This window comes from Bubalus kerabau, chromosome 13, assembly GCF_029407905.1.
Source record: "Bubalus kerabau isolate K-KA32 ecotype Philippines breed swamp buffalo chromosome 13, PCC_UOA_SB_1v2, whole genome shotgun sequence".
NCBI lineage: Eukaryota > Metazoa > Chordata > Mammalia > Artiodactyla > Bovidae > Bubalus > Bubalus kerabau.
In genome coordinates this window covers 32,937,222-32,950,194 of record NC_073636.1, presented here as the reverse complement: position 1 = coordinate 32,950,194, position 12,973 = coordinate 32,937,222, and the positions used below count along the sequence as shown (strand labels likewise).

At 39.8% G+C, this 12,973-nt stretch overlaps 1 protein-coding gene across 4 annotated transcripts in view; it reads right to left on the bottom strand.

The window, feature by feature from the left end:
* CACNB2 (calcium voltage-gated channel auxiliary subunit beta 2) overlaps positions 1 to 12,973 on the bottom strand; it is a 428,799-nt gene that overhangs the window by 405,267 nt on the left and 10,559 nt on the right. Inside the window, exon 2 of one of the 4 annotated variants that reach the window (XM_055543950.1) lies at positions 10,402 to 10,494. In XM_055543950.1, the coding sequence (XP_055399925.1) occupies positions 10,402 to 10,494 (93 nt within the window). Of the gene's footprint in view, positions 1 to 9,020; positions 10,257 to 10,401; positions 10,495 to 12,973 lie in introns of those variants that run through there. The other 3 variants (XM_055543956.1, XM_055543954.1, XM_055543953.1) reach the window with 3 other exon arrangements.

Here is a 12,973-nt window from a genome sequence, read left to right as displayed (position 1 = left end):
ATCAAACATTTAAAAAATACTTTCTAAATTACTTATGTCAACTCAAAAATGTACAACATTCTCAGTAACATAAAGGCATATACCATGGAAAGGACAGAGAACTGTTTTATAAGGCTCAATATTCTTATACTGCCATATTTAAGGAAAATTCTTAAGAGAACTCAGAACCAATTCTGCCATTCACAAAATCTAAATGAATACTTAATAAGATATAAAGACATTTACAGGAAATCACAGTGGCAATAAATCTACTGCATTATTATTTATAGTTGTGTTTGTGATGAATACAGCCTAACACGGCAACAAGCCAGTATTTCAGGGCTGAGAGATTTACCCAACCTTAAACATATCAGTCCACACAGGCCTGGAGTCTGTAATCATTATCACAGTTTAATCTGTCTTCTGCAAAACAAAAACCAAAAAATAGACTGTGTGTCTCTGTGATTAATCATTCATATTTAAAGCCAATCGGAACGAAGAAAAGGTCTAAAATAGCAGCTCCAAGAACATGGTACTGGAAAGCAATGGAATGTGTTTAGAATACCGTGTTCCGAAAAGCGTCATGCAACCTTCTGTTAAATGTGTGGTTCATTCCATTTTGTCATCCTGATTTGTATCCTGGAAGCCCTTATACGTGATAGGATTACTTCCTGACAATCGTAGCATACACAGGTTGATGAGCAAAATCCGAGATTAGTTGCAAAGTTCCTCCCCTTGAACCTCCTCCCACCCACTCCCTTCAAATAATGATGCGTCTTACAAAGTCCAAGAAGACTTGTTGATTTCTAAGGTTCAACTTTCTGCACAAAGGACTCTAGTTGGTACTCTTGTGTGTGTTAGTCACTCAGTTGTGTTCAACTCTTTGTGACTCTATGGACTATAGCCCGCCAGGTTCCTCTATCCATGGAATTCTCCAGGCAAGAATACTGGAGTGGGTAGCCTTTCCCTTCTCCAGGGGATCTTCCCAACCCAGGGATTGAACCCAGGTCTCCTGCATTGCAGGCAGATTCTTTACCATCTGAGCCACCAGGAAAGCCCAGTTGGTACTCTAGGGTGACCTATCAAAATTAGGTGGGAAGAGCTGGTGAGTCCTGGATACACTTGGCAGAGTACAGCTGAGAGTTCGGAGGACCGGGTACCCTGAACCCCGAATGAAAGCTTCCAGGCTGAGGGATCATTAAAATAAAGCTAGCTGGCAGTTATCCCCTTACCATTTGGTGTTCATCCTAGGAATACTGCCAGGTACATAAACATAGCCAGGGAGAACATGTCTTTAAGAAAATGAAGAATTATCAAGAGAGGAAGAAGAGAAGAGGGTAGAAGAGAGAAGTAGTGGGACCGAATAAGCAGTTACTAACACTGCCACCCCCAACAAGCTGCTTTTCACTTTGATGACTAGCACTTCCTTGCAGATGTACATAGTTCTTCCTGACCTTGGCAGAATCCAATAATTTATACAGTTAGCCATTCTTGCACAATCTCCTAAAAAGAACAGCACAAATGTTCTATCCTTCAATGCCAGCAGGCCTTGCTGCTTCTGCCCTCCTATTTTTCTTCCAGTAAATTAATTTACTTGCTTAGGTACTGATGTAAAAATAAATGACCAGCTCTCCTCTCTCCCTCTGCATCTCTGACAACAGAAACTCAGATTTTTTTTTTCCTTTCTTTAGATGAAGTTGGGAGGAAACAGCTAATTTCTATGAAAACTTAATTATCTTCATCAACTAGAAATTTATGCTGGGCACGAAATCCAAAGGATTTTAACTACTGTAGCTTTTCCAGGTTTATTATTATGAGAAATGAAGTTCTCTTATTGATGGATCTGTTCACAGCACAGAGCCAAAGAGTACGAAGACTTTATACTATAATCAAAGACAGCCTGGATATCTTAATTATCTTAATAATAAATCCAAGATAACCACAGCTTGATATATTAAATAACTTTTAGGACATGAACACTCTGAGCAAAAATCTTCATTAATTCTAATTATGGTGCCTATAAGTCATGTTTAACAGTTTTCACCCGTTAGTAAATTAAAATTAAAGTGCCTATTTACAAAGCACTGGAGAAGGCGATAGCACCCCACTCCAGTACTCTTGCCTGGAAAATCCCATGGGCGGAGGAGCCTGGTAGGCTGCAGTCCATGGGGTCGCGAAGAGTCGGACACGCCTGAGCGACTTCACTTTCACTTTTCACTTTCATGCATTGGAGAAGGAAATGGCAACCCACTCCAGTGTTCTTGCCTGGAGAATCCCAGGGACGGGGGAGCCTGATGGGCTGCCATCTATGGGGTCGCACAGAGTCGGACACGACTGAAGTGACTTAGCAGCAGCAGTTACAAAGCACAGGCCCTAATGAACCCCCCTCCAAAAAAAATTTCTAAAAGAGTCTGATGTTAAACCCAGGTGCTGTATATGTGTCTAACTTTACCCAAATTCACAGTAAGAATGATTTATGGGCCAACATCAGCCTCAGTTAAACCTCAAAACCAATGGCATGATACTGCAGGTGATTCAGAGTTGAGTTCATTTTCAAATTTATCTTTTCAAAAAACTGAGGGAAAAAAACAGACTTTCACAATTCCAAAAAGTGCCTGTTTCTGTGACTTTCATAGTAGGAAGGAAAAAATAGACACTCTTCCAGTCATATTTCTCAGGGACCAGTAAGAGTGACAGAGTCTGCAAAATGGTGACACCAACTGGGAATCTGCACAACTTTTGAGGAAAGAAGAGGGAAATGACACTGTCTTCTTTTTAAAATCATGATGCGAGGGAAAACCGACAATGCTAGTGACATCCTCACCTTCCTGTAAGGAAGTTAAGAGAATACCTTTGGATTCATCCTAAAAACACTGGTAGGAATCTTTCTCCACATCTTCTTTGGCTGAAAGAAGGAAGCACTTGCAACTGATTTTCATTTTGACCTTTGTTACAAAGGACTGTAGCATCATCAATGACAGCACAGATTCAGAATCAGCCCCCTGGATTCCAACCTTACTTGTCATGTGACTGTGGATGAGTTACCTCTCTGGGTCTTATTTGTCTCATTTGTAAAATGGAGCTATAGATAGAATATACACAACAACCATTATAACTTCCTCTGCTGTGGTCTATTTTTCATTCAGGTTTTAACCAATGTTCTAAATATGGAATAATGTTTATAAGTAAGAATAATAAACTCTTAAATATTAACTAAATAAATAAACTTAAATAAACTATTAAATATTTCATCAAGAATGCCGAGCACCAAAGAATTGATGCTTTTGAAGTGTGGTGCTAGAGAAGACTCTTGCGAGTCCCTTGGACAGCAAGGAGATCAAACCAGTCAATCCTAAAGGAAATCAATCCTGAACATTCATTGGAAGGACTGATGCTGAACCTGAAACTCCAATCCTTTGGCCACCTGATACAAAGAGCCAACTCACTGGAAAAGACCCTGATGCTGGGAAAGATTGAAGGCAAAAGGAGAAAGGGGTGGCAGAGGACAAGATGGTTAGATAGCATCACTGACCCTGTGGACGTGAATTTGAACAAACCCTGGGCAACAGTGGAGGACAGAGGAGCCTGGTGTGCTGCAGTCCATGGAGTCACAAAGAGTCATGACTTAGTGACTGAACAACAACAACAAAACAGTATTAACTAGATAGCAGGTACCGTTCTAAGCAATTTACCAGTTTTTACTCATGTGATCCTTACAACCAACTTTTGATGCGGCCACTATTTCCCAGATGAGGATGCTGAGTACACAGAGATGAAGCCACTCGTCCAAGGGCCAGCTAGTAAATAACAGAGGCAGAACCCAGACTCAGACTGGCTTCAGAGCCCAGCCTCTTATCACTATCCTGCTTCTCTCTTTTTTTAAATGAATATAAAAAATGTATTGAAACAAATGTCCAGGTTGGTATAAACTCACTTTTTAAAAGGCTGGTATGGCACTCGTGAAGCAAGAACATATGTATCCTACAACACTAAACATCTTTTCATCCAAACTTGGAAAATCTGCCAGGCAAACACGGTTCCAGTCAGTGGGAAGATGAGACTAGACTGCAGAAGCGCCATCCGTTGTAGAAGGAAGATACAAAATACCTTCCCTGTAAATTATAGAAAGTACCTTTTCCAAAACGCATGCTGTAAACAGCAGATACTTTAACACAGAGCATTAATTATGCACCACATACTAACACAAATGACCTTTGAAATGGCAGACCCACATCCGAGCATCTAAGCTCCTCCATTTAAAAAAAATTCTCTTCCTGCCTCATTTCACCTAGTCACCATCATACTTTTTTACACGTGTTAATGTTACAAGGAAGTAAGCTAATCATATCTAGGGGTGAATTCTAACTAGTCAAAAATACCTTTGCTGGCATTTTCTATAAATGTTTAGCCTGTCTCCCACGCCCATACCTATTTACAAAGAAAGTCAAACTGACAGTAAAAACTAATCTTCTTCTTGAAGAAAAACCTTTGATATAAATTTGCTAACATCATAATTTACATAACATAGAACTATGGAAATTCTAAGTTCAGTACGTAATGAAACTATCTTGTATCTCGGTAACATTTTAAGTACAACACAAAGGAATGAGACTTAAAAAGCAAACAGATCAACCATAGTTAACTTTCCTTCTAATTGATGTTCCTCCTTGCAGTTTCCGAAAAGGAGTTCAATCTTTGAAATATTTGATATCCAAGGTCATCTAGGCTGCTACTTTGCAACCACCTTACACAGAGTAGAACCTTACACAGCCCATGGGAAACCCCACTGATATCAGCCTCACACAGCCAACAATCTGTGTGGACCATGACTGTGATGTGAACCTCAGTGAACAGTGACTCTCACTGATCAGAACTCAGACCCTTCCCTGAGCTTCAGCATGGAAACCACGTCCTGGGAGAAATGAACTAAGCTCATGAGGGAAAGAGCCTCTCTCATCCCCATCTTTGGAATATCATGGACTTTAAATAGGTTGATGATTTGAAGAACCAGAGCTGCATTATTTGGTTAGCTTAGGGCGAACTGGTCAACCAACACAATGGTGTTCTGATCTAGAAAAGAAAAGTTCTTTTACCGTAGCTGTTATCCTGTTTGTGGACCTAAAGCAGAAACATATCTATAAGCAATTGCTCCTTAAGACTAATGAATCTTCTGAAAGAATTATTTGGTGGTGGTTTAGTCGCTAAGTTGTGTCCGACTCTTGTGGACTGTAGCCTGCCAGCCTCCTCTGTCCATAGGGATTCTCTAGGCAAGAATACTTGAGTGGGTTGCCAGTTCCTTCTCCAGGGGATCTTTCCAACCCAGGAATCAAACCCAGGCATCCTGCATTGCAGGCAGATTCTTTACCAACTGAGCTATGAGGGAAGCTGGAAGAATTCCTTAGAGCAACACAAACACATGATGGTCAGAAATATACAACTAAAAGTTTGCAAAAAAGAAACCATGCTTTTTCCTTTCTACTTGTAGCCTTCTTTCCTTCTCATCTTCTATCATATTTCAATATGTTCCAACATATTCCAACCAATAGTTCTAATTTTCCAACAAACAGCTATAGGCCTGATTACAATGACTAATGGGCCATTTACCATAGAGAGTAACAAAATACTCTCATATGACTGTTCAGATTCTAAATTTATATATACATATTTATATATTTTATAATACATTTACATATATAAATACAGACTTCCCTGGTGGCTCAGATGGCAAAAGTGTCTGCCTACAATGCAGGAGACCTGGGCTTGATCCCTGGGTTGGGAGGATCCCTTGGAGAAGGAAATGGCAACCCACTCCAGTATTCTTGCCTGGAAAATTCCAGGCAAGACAGAGGAGCCTGGTAGGCTACAGTCCATGGGGTTGCAAAGAGTCAGACACGACTGAGCGACTTCACTTCACTTCTTCATACATTTATAAGTATATGCCACACAATGACACATATTTATATCACACAATACACCCTAGATCCAGCCACAGGTAAACTATGGCTTTGTTATCAAGGACATGGATATTAATACCACAATGAGCTATGACTACCCTATCTGTTGTAAGAATGACTGAAATGAAAAATCATTGACAATACCAAGTGTGGGTGAAACTATGAAACAACAAATACTGTTCTCCACTGCTTGAGCGAGTGCAAATTGGTGCATTCCTTTGGATAAATGTTCTGCAGTATGTACTTGAGTTACACATATAACCCAGCAGTCTATTCAATGAACAACAATGTATTCACATATAAGATCACAGGAAGATACAGGAATGCACGTCACAGCATGGCTGTCAATAACCCCAACTGGAAATGACTCAAAGTCCAGTAACAGTAGGGGAGATAAACCAATTGTGGCATGTTCACCCAATGAAATACCGTACAGCAAGGAAAATGAGCCAGTTATTGAAACATACAACATAGATGAATGTAACAATGGTAAGTTCGAATTAAAGAATTTAGTCAGAAAACAACTCCATTTATACAAAATCCACAAAAGAGGCCAAGTGAATTATGGTCTCAGAAGGAGGGACAGTGTTTGCTTACCTTTAGCATGAAGGAAGAATTACTGATAGAGGTCAAAGGGGGCATCTTGGGTGCTAGTAATACTGATACCTATTTCTTGACCTGGCAGTTAGTTCACTTTGTGAGATCTCAGACTGAACACTTACAATTTGTGTATTTTTCAGTATATATGTTACATATCAATAAGAATGCTTATTATCTTTTTAATTAAAATTTTTGTTTTGGCTGCACCATTCAGCTTGTGGGATCTTTGTTCTCGAACCAGGGATTGAACCTGGTTCCTCAGCAATGAAAATCCTGAGTCCTAACCATGGACTGCCAGGGAATTGCCAAGAATGTTTAAACATTAAAATTTTAAAAGTTAAAAATAAGGCTTTTACAGTTATTTTTTAAAACCTTTTAAAATTATATTAAAATTAAAAATAATATTTTTTAAAGAAAAAAATAGATCTACTTTCAAGCCCAACTGTCTACATATGTAGATAATTGTATTAGTTTACTAGGGCTGCCATAACAGAACAACAGAAATGTATTTTCTTACAGTCTGGAGGCTGGAAGTTCAAGGCCATGGTGCTGGCAGGGTTGTTTGCTGCTGAGATCTTTCTTCTTGGCTCAGGGACACCTACCTTCTCCCCACTGTCCTCTCAATGGCCTATTTCTTGTGCACGCACATTCTTGGGGCATCTTCTTTATAGGGGCATCAGATTAGGTCCCCACTCTTATGACCTCATTTAACCTTAATTACCTCTTTACTACCTTAACTGCCAAGTACAGTCACATCAGCAATTAGGGCTTCAACCTATGAACTCTGGGAGGGTTCCCAATTCAATCTATAATAAACTCTTGGACACTCTCTTAATTAAAAAAAAAAAAGAATCCTTTTCTTTATGTAAAATGTGCACATTTTCAACCTCTTAAATATTTAAATCTCATTATCTTTAAGACCACCTCAAAGTACCTGGTGTTTCCCAAGTACTTTAAAGTCTTCATCATATGCAGTTTGTGAAAATGTTTGTTTTCAAAATTACATGGAAATTATTTTTAATTCAAGGTCAGGGGAAAAAAACCTAATTATATTTTTAAATAGAACCCGGTTTTATTGACAAAACACCATTCCAATACCGATGATACACAAACTCTCGCCACAGACAAGTAATGAATTCAGATGCGGGTCACCTGTTTAACAAAACAACTACACGTGATAAGAAGGAAACATTGAGAAGGAGTACTTTCAAATGATTTAATGTAACACATACTTATTGTTACCACCTACCCTGCATTTCTGCAAATCCTCCAGTTAAACTTTAATCCATTAAATATTTAGTAATGCCAGGGTGGCTTATGCTTATTTTCAAATGATCGCAAAATATGAACGTGAGTCTAACAGAATAGAGAATAAATTATCCAAGGAAAAAATATAATGTCTGACTCAGCATTCTTGCCAAAGATCCTGGTTATCCTTCTGTGACAGGATCAACGGGGCACCTTGGGGTTCATGATGCCTATATAATTATACCCCAAATCTAGGTCACAGCAAGCACCTCATTACACTGAGATTCAAAGAGCTACACCTTTATTTCAAGGAGACAAACTTTTAGGATAGTCTTTTTTCCAATCTGCTTACATGCTCACATATGTTTTGGCAATATATATTTAAATTAATACTAAGTCACTTGGTAGCTCTCTTTATCATTTATAACTGTTTCATGCACATAATCTCATATATCACCAAGAACACAACGCAAAAGTTATCGGAAGGAAAACCAAAGTCCAGTTACTATACGCACTGTAGCAATCCCTATGGATTAAGTTACCAAAACTTCATGAAAGGAGAATTCAGAGTCAAAGGGACAAGTGGAAAATGGTGCCCAACAACTGTCTTAAAAAGATATTTTTAGAGTTCAATGAGTCCCAATTTATTTCTATCACAGTATCTTTGCTCACTAGAAACACTGCAGTTTTTCTTTCCGTGCAGTTTTGACCAGCTACCTGTCACTCTGCAGGGCTTTGCTGCAGCCTCTGTTTCCTAAGAAGCTTATTTCTTTCTGCTTCAGATCCTTCAGTCTTCAGTCCTGAGATGATTACTCAGAGTGTGGATTCTAGCCCTCCAGGGTCAATCTCCCAGTCCCAATGGCAGAATAAATATGGAGGCTTGAAATGGGAAAGGCCTTGGGTGATTTTCCTTTAACGGGCTCACCTAAGCCAAGTTTGAGGCTCTTGACTTAGACCCAGGACACCTGAATTCTACCCACGACAACATCAGGCCAACACACACACCCTTAGTGCCCATCACACCCTGCCCAGCAACTCTGCCACCACCAGAACGTGGTCCCTCATGTAGCTTCATCTTCCTTTCTATTTCTAAATGTCTTGGAGCCACAAAAGTTCCGCTCCTTCTTAACCAGCTGTCTTTTTCTAACTTCCTGCAACCAAAATACATCCTAGGTTGCAGAGACCAGAACCAGAGTTTTTCCAGTTGCCTGGAAAGTTACTGAGGTTACTCAGACTTACCGTTGGTGCCTTTGATGCAGGGAGCGGATGACTGAACTCGGGTCATCCTTTGTCTGTGTCGGAAAAGTGGAAGGAGGCAGCGACCAGCCAAAAACAAAGTCCCCATGAATGTAACAGGTCAACATGTTTGGGCTGAACAGCTGCTAACTAACTTGGGGGAAAGACAAGGGGAAAGGACCCGAAAAGTAGTGAGGAAATGGTTTCCTTTCCAACAGAGACGGAGCAGCTCTCATGGCAGCCGATCATCATCTCCAGGAGTGAGATCTCACAGACAAGAGATGATTTATGAGCCTGCTAACTAAAAGGGTGGTCCTTGCGCCAGGAAAGCAGAGCCACCCTAGCAAGCTCCTCCCACATCTCCCTTGCCACTGACAAGCATCAGCTTAAGATGCTTGTGTACCTGTGCCTGATGAGACTTTAGCCTCACCTGTAACCTATTGTCCTCAGAGATCTGGCTGCCTCTGCTCTTTCTCTGGGAATGAAAGTTCTTTCTGTAACCAAGGACAAGAGTGTTTTGATGTTAGGGATCCTGACACTGCTTAGGGGGCAGTCCCAAACTCCTGAGCAAGAACCCACACGAACTGAGATAAAGGCTTTGTCTCCAAAGGCAGTTTCAATTACGACTCCAAGATACCCTGTGCTCTATTTGACCTCGGTACCCTTGGCCTTTTCAAGGGCAGGGCTAATCTCTTTTCCAAGCCAAGCCCCAGCTGAGAAGAAGAAAACTCCAGCTGGAGGAACACCCTTGTCTCAACTCAGAGCAGGTGGTACGGATGCCTGCCACACCCCCCTGACCCCACCACCACTTTCACTTCCCCAATGAACCCCCCAAACCTGGAATCATTTCTACAGGAGTTCACTGTTATGAAGAAATCCTTTGTAATGAAGTTTGCATTTCTCTTTCCCCAACATGCTGGGAAAGAATGTAATTACAACATACAGTCTCACTTAAAATTTAAATATATTAATTAAGAAGCTCCAATACTTTGGCCACTTGATGTGAAGCACTGACTCATTGGAAAAGACCCTGATGCTTGGAAAGACTGAAGGCAAGAGGAGAAGGAGGCGACAAAGGATGAGATGGTTAGATAGTATCACAGACTCAATGGATATGAGTTTGAGCCAACCCTGAGAGATTATGAAGGACAAGGAAGCCTGGTGTGGTGCAGTTCATGGGGTCACAAAGAGTCAGACATGACTTAGTGACTGAACAATGAACGATTGTGACGTTCAATGGAACAACTTTCACTTCAATTAAAAGTAAGTACAGTAAGACTATATAAATCATAGGGATGACACTGTTAAAACCACCTCTTAAAAAAACAGAACTGAATTCATTTTCATAGACTTCTTCAAACTGTGAATTAAAAAGCTCCTTTACCTGACGAACGAAGCTATTTGAGGTAGTGTCAGAAGAAGTGCTCCCATCGGATCCTTTAAATCTGTTTTTCCTTCTGGCTCCTTTTCCATATGACTACAAAAAAGAAAACCAAAAGACAAATGAGATTATTATTAGACCCTCACACAGGAATCTAGACCTAGTTCCAGAAAATGTTCTAGATCCAGACAAAGAATAAATTGCCATCACATGAGCATGATTAAAAAGTGATTGGAGACCAGATATATTTCCACTTGTATGTGGAATCTAAAATATGACACAAATGAACATATCTATGAAACAGACTCACAGACAGAGAGAACAGACTTGCGGTTGCCAAGGGAGGCAGGTTGGGGAGAGAATGGAGTGAGAGTCTGGGGTTAGCAGATGCAAACTCATATTCAGGATGGATAAACGACAAGGTCCTACTGCACAGCACAGGGAACTATATTCAACATCCTCTATTCAACATAATAGAAAAGAAGATGAAAAAGAATGTATATATGTATATAACTAAATCACTTTGCTGTATAGCAGAAATTAACACAACATTGTAAGTCAACTATACTTCAATAAAATAACATTTTTTAAAAAGTGGTTGGTGGAATCACAAATATTTATTTCAAATCAGTGACTTTATAGGGAGGAGAGGGTTCTGGAAAAAGCATTTCACGGTTGGTGAACTGGGCTTCCCTGTTGGCTCAGTGGTAAAGAATCCGCCTGCCAATGCAGGAGATGCAAGTTCAGTCCCTGGGTTGGCAAGATACTCTAGAGAAAGAAATGGCAACCCACTCCAGTATTCTTCCCCGAGAAAGCCCATGGACAGAGGAGCCTGGCTGGCTACAAGTCCATGGTGTCACAAAAGAGTTGGTCATGACTTAGTGACTAAACAACTACAACAACTGTTGAATTAAAATAATTTAAGCTCTGTTAGCATATCTCTGGTCAAGAGGCAAAGGCCACTAAAGATAAGGCATTAAAAAAAATAAACATTTACGTGTAGGAGGGACTGGGGCAAAATTACTGTGAGAGGAAAGCAACTTGTCAAAACCCTTCAGAGAGATGAATGCAGTTGTTGCTGGTCAGTCACTCAGTTATGTCTGACTGTTTGTGACCCCACAGACTGCAGCATGCCAGGCTCCTCTGTCCTCCACTATCTCCCAGAGTTTGCTCAAACTCATGTCCATAGAGTCCATGATGCCATCCAACCAACTCGTCCTTTGTCGCCCCCTTCTACTATCCTCAGTCTTTCCCAGCATCGGGGTCTTTTCCAGTGAGTCAGCTCTTCACATCAGGTGGCCAAATTATTGGAGCTTCAGCTTCCGGATCAGTCCTTCCAATGAATATTCAGGGTTGATTTCCATTAGGATTGACTGGTTTGATCTCCTTGCTGTCCAAGGGACTCTCAAGAGTCTTCTCCAGCACCATGGTTCGAAAGCATAATGAAATACTGTTTCCCAGTGGTGCTGAACAGCCCCTTTTTGGTTCTTTTCATGTTTTAATTTGTAATTCCACAGGTATTCCTATACTGGTGTGGTCCTTGCACATGGTGGCTCAGGAACCTTTACAATACAAATTCTGACTACCTTTACATCTAGATAGATTAGTATAGGTTGATCAATCTAGATGAAATATGAAGGAAGCACAGTGTCAATTCTTCATATTGTATGGATTTAGAGATTGGTTTTGGGAAATGTTGAAAGAGCTATGGAAGTGGTAGTGAATTACATGAAATTAAAATATTTTGTACAATTTTTCTGGCCCATTGTTGTAATGTTTGAATATGATGTGAAAAGCTTGTTCTTTTGTTAATAGGAACAGAAAAGAGTTTTATTTGAGCCGCTGAGAACTACAGCCTGAAAGACAGCTTCTCAGATAGCTCTGAAGAACTGTTCTGGAAAAGCACTGTTTTCACCAGTTTTTTTTTTTAAATTTTATTGAAATATAGTTGATTTACAATGCTGTGTTACTTTCTGCTGTACAGCAAAGTGACTCAGTTATATATGTGTACATATATATACACACACACACATATATATTATTTTTTATATTCTTTTCTATGATGGTTTATCACAGTCTATTGAAGATAGTTCCCTGTGCTATATAGTAGGACCTTGTTGTTCATCTCAAAAGCCTGCTTTTTAATCACTCAATTATTCTGCTGAGAAGGCAAGAAAAATAAATTTTAGGGAATTGTAATAATAAGTAGTAGTAGTAGTAAGCATTTAAGAACAGGATGTTAAAGGTAAGACAGTTTGTCTCAGTAGTAGGATAAAGCCAAGCACAAACACCTACAAATGAACTTACTTTTTTTTTTTTTTAACTATATCTACAGCTTACTTTCAGAGCATTAAAAATAAACTATACATTCATCTACGGCTAATTCTAGACAGGAATAAAGTTACTGAGAAAATCACACATTAAAATATAAGTAAAAAATAGCTCAACACTGAGCTTTACTGGTAAATATACACAGGCAGGGATCCTGGTATAGCAGACCTTGAGCAAGTTTCTTAACCTCTCTAAACCTCAGTCTTCTCATCCTTAAAATAGTAAGACTTACCTTCCAGGTGGT